This window comes from Squalius cephalus, assembly GCF_949319135.1.
Source record: "Squalius cephalus genome assembly, chromosome: 18".
Lineage (NCBI taxonomy): Eukaryota > Metazoa > Chordata > Actinopteri > Cypriniformes > Leuciscidae > Squalius > Squalius cephalus.
In genome coordinates this window covers 29,284,634-29,291,618 of record NC_137139.1, presented here as the reverse complement: position 1 = coordinate 29,291,618, position 6,985 = coordinate 29,284,634, and the positions used below count along the sequence as shown (strand labels likewise).

At 40.7% G+C, this 6,985-nt stretch overlaps 1 protein-coding gene across 1 annotated transcript in view; it reads right to left on the bottom strand.

The window, feature by feature from the left end:
- Positions 1 to 387: 387 nt before the first annotated feature.
- Positions 388 to 6,985, bottom strand: part of sall4 (spalt-like transcription factor 4) — an 8,573-nt gene continuing 1,975 nt past the window's right edge. The window contains exons 2-4 of the mRNA XM_079849650.1: positions 4,042 to 6,522; positions 3,661 to 3,965; positions 388 to 3,555 (exon numbers count right to left, since the gene is read on the bottom strand). Of these exons, the coding sequence (XP_079705776.1) occupies positions 3,133 to 3,555; positions 3,661 to 3,965; positions 4,042 to 6,522 (3,209 nt within the window). The 3' untranslated portion in view covers positions 388 to 3,132. The remainder of the gene's footprint in view (positions 3,556 to 3,660; positions 3,966 to 4,041; positions 6,523 to 6,985) is intronic.

Below are 6,985 nucleotides of genomic sequence, written 5' to 3'. Positions count from 1 at the left end.
TATGTATCGAATCGTGACATGAGGGTATCGTTACACCCCTAGTAACTTCTATTAACACACAAGTGCAATGTCCATAAACCACAAAAACCAAAACCACACTTTAATAGTCCCTTACAAAAACAATTCAAATTGTAGGCTACCATTATATGCACTGTATTATTATTTATTTATTTTTTGCCTTTTTAAATTTTAAAGTGCCATAGTGTCATCAACAATACTTTTTTTGTAAGTGAAATAACATGATAAATTGTTTAGAGCATAAGAAACCAATGGGGGAAAATATATTTTATTCATATGTTATGCTATGTCCTCTGTAGTGAACACCAGGACAGTTGTTTTAAAAAATAAAAAGACATGTAACAATGTTTTTTTTTTTTTTTTTTCATTCACCTATACATTTTTAGGTTTCAGGATTTTTTAAACTTTGTATAAAGATGATTCTCAACTATGTTATGAAAGATATAATGGAATGAATTGATATACCATTTTGCTTTATGCAATACATGGGTAAAATGTCCATAAAATGGGTAGTCACATTAAATTAAATGCACCTATACACTGTATCTAATTTGCATATTAATGTGTTCTTGGGGCAACATGTGATGAAAAAAGAAATGTAATAAATGGCAACATTTTCATAATCATATCTAATATTTCATAGGAATATTGATATAGAATTCCTTTCCCTATTCACTTGTTGTGTCTCCCAGAATGCCTGATCAACATGATTTAAATCCTGGTGTCCTCTACAGTGGACATGTATGAAATCAATGCCCTGCTTCATAACAGAAAATCGTATCTTGATTAGAAACCCCATAACATTTTCCTGAGATGTAGGTTTATGACAAACAATTTGAAAATTAGTCAGATTTAAATGATAAAAAAAATGTTATATTTCCATAAGAGTCATCATTTTATCACTAAATTAATGTCAGAGAAGTTGTTGTAACACCATGATACTGACACAGCACTTTTGTAAAGCAATCCACCAGATGATAATGGAGATGGTCCTTTTAAATATCTGATACCATGACCATCGATTTTGCTCAGTTCACCTTATTAGCAAACAAATTACTTCCTACAGACAAGTTCTTATTTAGAGGAAATTACAATGGTAATAAAATGCATTTTGCTACATTAGAATCAATTTAGACAAGTATCCCTCATATTGTATCTATTATCCACTTTGGTGTCCTCAAGTGTCTTTTTTTCCGAATGTAATGTAATGACTGCATGCGAATTTAAACAACAACATTTTGGAAAAGTTATCCTTGGTTTTATTCTCAAAAATATCAGAACGGAAGGGAGAACAAACAAAAAGCAAACATTTACAAAAAGTCTACACTGTAAACAAGCCTAAAACAGACTCAACATTTGAACAATCGTACAGACATGACCCCATTTAACCAAGATCTGACACCACCTTTTTTTACATCTAGGGGAAAAAAAGGCACAACTTGGTAAATGCATAATAGAAAGAGAATTTACAGGAGGAGTCTGCCTATTCTGAACAAGTGTTGTGCAAAGTGTCTGGCGATACATTCATTATATTACAGAAATCAGCAGGTTATGGGGGCACAATGCAACCATAACTCCAAACACAATGCAAAAAAAAAAAAAAAACGACATCTAAATGAGGTAGAAATTTGACCAGCATAAAGTTTTTATGTTTAGATACGCTGCGTGCATACACACAAAAGTTCATTCTTTCACTAAGAATGCATGGCTACGATCTCTAAACATGTCCCCACAACAATCAATACACATTTGGGTAGTAAACCATGACTTTCCTGGAATAAGAATGACTGTTGACTCCTTTTGGGACGAGATATGCATGCCTGCTCAGCACATGGGTATAAAATGCATGGAAAACGGCAAAATTTACAGAATTCTAAAACTCAGTGGATCCTAAAACGGCAGCAAGCAAGCAAATGATATCTGAATGATGGGTCCAAGAAACAAAGTTCACAGAATAAATGGCAAAAGCTTGGTTTATATCAGATCTTAGCAGAATGAGGAAAAATAAAGTGCAAGGAATGATTAGGCATTTCAGTATTATACCGGCCTTTTTAACTCCTATCAAAGGTCTCAAATGAAAGCGACTCAATGCAATATTTGATAAGGACCACTGAAAGCAAGAAAACAATTCTCCAATGAAATCACTTTCAAAATAAATGAATAGGCTACAGCTAAATGCAAAAATACAGCATATTTTGTTCTAAACAAAAGATGAAATCCAAAAGGCTTTTATTACAATCCTGTGGTGTCTTGTGATGGGGGAGAAAAAAAAAAAAGATGAAGAGAAAGGGGAAAATAAAACAATTCCAAGACAGGCACTTAGCGAAATTTTTGGTATTAAGCGCAGATAGAAACTATGAGAATAAAAAAATTCATAATAACTTAGTGAAATTCAGTTTCAAAACAAACATCTATACTATAACTACTCACTACTCAATGAAACTGTAGATTCAGTAGATTGTGTGGAATGGTCAATTAATTACATTTTTCTAGGCACAAATTCCACAAACACATTTGCTGTATGGCATCTATGCCACGGATGTCATTTTGTGACTAATGACTAAATCGAACGCAACTAAGAACAGGACCATGAGAAGCCAAGCAGAGATGAACAAGATGTTAACTGTTAAAACACTGAGATCTCTGGTCACCTGTGGCAGAGATCCTCCTGAGGGTCATAGAGCTGAGCACAATGTAACTCAAAAGAGTGTCCTATCACTAATGAGACTGCTCCAGAATAAAGCTATTTCAAGTAAGACTTACATTCAACTTCTAGAAACAAAACTGACAAAATACCCGCATATATTAATAGAGAGAGAAAGAAAAGGGGAAGAAGAAAAAAAAAAAAACTACAGTAGTTAGATCAGATTCAATTAGAAGTAATCGCTAGCGTGTAAGGGTCCAAAGAGGAAGGCATGGCCCATTTTAGGGTATAGGCTCATTTAACAAGGGTATGTAAATTTGCAACTTCTTAAAAGCAATCTTACACACATGAATTGATTGTACCAACTAAGGACTGAATTAATAAATAGCCCAGTTCCTAACATCTCAGCAGGCTCATAAGCACAACGCAGACTGTCGATTGGGAACATCTGTCTGTAGTCCTTTCACTTTCTAATTCACTTTACCCTCCTCCATAAAATGTGGAAACTTTGCTAGGCTTTCAGAGCCATTCTTTTCCATTTCTGCAACTGTGCCAGGGATGCCCGCCTGAGAGGACTCCATCTTGGTTATTCCCCCAGTAGAGCCCACTAAAGGACCTCCAGCAAGACTTCCTGGTAGAGGGATGCCGCCATTTTGGATGACTGAAATCTCATTGGTCTTCATGGTCAGCCCATTTGTGAAGGCAGCAGCGTACTGGTTCCACACCGATGGGTCGAAATTAATCGGTGGGGGAATCAAATCCTTTGGGGGAGGCAGCATGTCTGGTATCATCTTGGATTCGGTGCCCATGGCCATCAAAGCCATCGGGTTATCCAAAGAGAGGCGCTGACCTCGCCTTGCTGTATTATTCCACATGTGCGTCCCTACATGCACCTGTAAAACAAAGAGTTCATGAGATTTACTGCGATATACACAGGGCATTTGATTTTCAGTTAATTCACTTAAAAAGCCTAAAGTCAAAGCAAAAGAAAGCGTTACCTTAAGGTTTCCCTTTGTTGTGAAAGCCCTGCCACAAATTGTGCACCCGAACGGCTTCTCGCCCGTGTGTGTACGTTCATGGATTTGCAGGGCACTGGCAGATGAAAAGTTTTTCCCACACATGTTGCAGAGATGTTGCTTGGTGGACCGACGAGGAGCATTAGAAGTTGAAGGAGGAGTAGCAGCTCCTTGAGGCAGCTGGGAGCTGTACAGGCTGTGGGCACCCATGGGAGTCTCAGGAGGGATCTGCATCTCCAGTTTGACCAAACTTGGAGGCACCCTCATGAACGGTAACTGACTAGAACCTAAGAGAGAACAAATTTATTAATTTGGGAAAACATCAGTACCAAAGTTAAGCATGTTGAAATTAACAAAACGTACCATAGTCGCCATTGGAGAAGGAGAAGCCCGGCTCCTCTTTGATGGGTTTTGGAGCAAAGCTTGATGTCAAGTCCAGTGCTCCGTTGTTTTCACTAAAATCTTGAGGTGCATCAGAGTCTGGTCTGGATTTAACACCATCGTCTGGGTTTGTGTATTCTGGGGATTTTGACGGACCATTACTCAGGAGACCGTCTATAGGGGACAAAGAGTGAAAGGACACAGAATCTGACACACCCGGACTGCGGCCATTCTTGTAATCCGTTTCCCCAGACCCTGAAGGGGAATCTTTCAGCCCGCTATCGCTCTCTGAAGCAGTGCTGCTTTGCCGTTGAAGGTTCAGTGCAGAAGTAAGGCTCTTCATGTGGTTCTCCAGGGCAGCGATGCCTGTAAACATAGATGGTGGACCTTGGGGAGCCTGATCTTCTTTGTCGTTAGGCTGGGGCTCTATAGAGTTGTTCAGCTTCTCCTGATTGTCCAAATCCAAGTCTTGTTCTTCCATACTCTCTTCATGCCCAGTGGAGTCAAAATTCTTATCCTCAGTCATACTTGCATCCAGTGCTTCAGGACTTTCAAACTGACTCTCTGGCAAAGGTGTGTTGGGAATCTGGCCGCCCATGTGCATACGAATATGCTGCTGGAGGACGACTGCGTTGGTGAACTTCTTATGACAAATTGGGCAAGAGTGTTGCATCTTAAGAGGAGTGTTGGCCCTATGAACGCCATAATGAGCTTTAAGGTTGCCCTTGGTGGAGAAAGCCCTGCCACAGATTTTGCATTTGTATGGTCGCTCACCAGTGTGTGTGCGGTAATGCATTTTGAGGGAACTTTGGCAGCTCAGCACTCGGTGGCAAATAACACATTCATTGGGGTCATTTGTCCTCTTGTCCAAGCCATCCACCATTTGCTGAAGTTTTGCAGTACCAGAGCCGTTTTCACCAGATAGACTGTTACCATTTAGGTGGTGAAATCCAGCCAGCGCATCCGAGGAATCTTTGCTTTGATCCAGTCCCGCCATCTCCTGACCGAACATGCTGGAAGAAATGGATGCACCATCACTCCCAGATGAAGAAGGCCTCTGGGAGTAGATGTCCCCACCTACTGGAATATCAAATGAGGGCTTGAATGCTTGGAGCACTGGTGGATGGAGACTTGTCGAAGGAATCCCCAGCACTGGTTTGGTGTCATTAAAATTATTTTCCTCCATGGGGGGCAAAGACATGCCATAAGGAATGCCATTGTTTGTTGGAATATTGTCCAGGTGTTCTGGTACAGGATGTGGATTCATCTTAATGTGTGGGTATTTTTCTTTGTGCCTCTGGAAATGCACTTTGAGGTTTCCTTTAGTTGTGAAACGGTTTCCACAGATGTTACATTTATAGGGCCTTTCGCCAGTGTGTGAGCGCAAGTGGATTTGTAGAGCGCTGTCATTTCCAAATGTTTTACCACAGAACTTGCATTTGTGCTTGAGCATGTGTTCGCCAGAGACCATTTTTGACTCAGGCATCACAGGGACCTTATTTTTTGCTTTTTTAGAGGAATCCATGCTTGCTGCAAGGCTATTAAAGGGACTCTGTAATCCCATGACCCCTGGAGATTGCGGAAGCAGCGCTGGAAGTCGGCTAGCTAAATCAGGGAGTCCTTTAATGTCTGCTTTTAAGGGCATTGAGCCCAAACCTCCAGCGAGGGATGTGGGGATGGTGGCGGATTGAGGTAGTTTTGCTTGCTTCAAGGCTTCCAAGGACAAGTTCTGGGAGCCTGTGCGTTTGCCAATGAGGGCAGCTGCAGCTGAGAGCTGCTGGGATAAATGTGCACCCAGTGCTTTCAGTGGATCCACAGCAGCACCTACTGCAGAGTGGAGACTCTGAGGTGCCATCATTGCCACCTGGATTCGTATCTGCTCAGTTAGCTGAATCTGCTGCAGTTGCTGCTGCTGGAGACTGACCAGCTGCTCCAAGATCATGGGGATTGCAAGAAGGGCATCTTGGTGTGGTTGCGGGGGTGGAGACTTCTGATTGGCCGAACTGGATGAGTGTTGTGTTACAGCGACTTTGGTAGCAGGCATGGACTCGAGAGTCACATTAGAGTCTTGCATTTTGGAAGATGCCGAGTACCTCATGTCTGGACTGCCAGACACATCTTGATCCTGATTTGAGGGATCATCCTGGTTGAGCATGATCTCTCCTTCCATCATTTCATCAGACTCTATGCTATGCTTTGAATGCAAATTACTGGTAGACTTATCGCCGTGATCATCCAGGAAATTACCCGGAGAGCGCTGGGAGAACTCAGAGGGCACTTCACTCCGATCACCATCTTTCATGATCACTACCTGCTGACTCTTGGTGCAGTTTCTCTCATGTTCAAGAAACTCGGCCTCATCGAAGAACTCAGCGCAACATTTGTCGCAAATCCTGGTCTCCTCTGATCGTCGCCTCTTAGCCTCATTGCCATTTTCCTCACTTTGACCGCTGTGCAAGATCCCTGCAGAAAAAAAAAAAAAGGAAAAAAAAAAGTTGAAGACATGAGTTCTTTTTAACAATTTGCTGTAAATAAGGAAAACAATTATAATGTTAACAGTCCTCCCTGCTAATTAAAGTTTTACAGAGAAGTGTATTTCTATTTAGCATTTATACTCTGAAATCACAAATTAAGTGGCACATTTGGATTTGTTAATTTGCATAACAGATGCTTAACATTGAGAAACTCTTATTAGATAAACAAACTCAAGTTGCTATTATAAGCAGTCACAAACAACTTTTCAGTTATGCAGTCCCACCAGACGATGGCAGCATTTACAGCATAAAATCCAAAGCTTACTAGAAAATATTTACCAATAAAATGAGGTTAACCAGCACTTAAAAACTTCTCCTTCCTCCAACAGATTTTCCATTTCTCAATCAAACAAAATGCATATGGCTCATAAACACACAGCATATGCTTAACT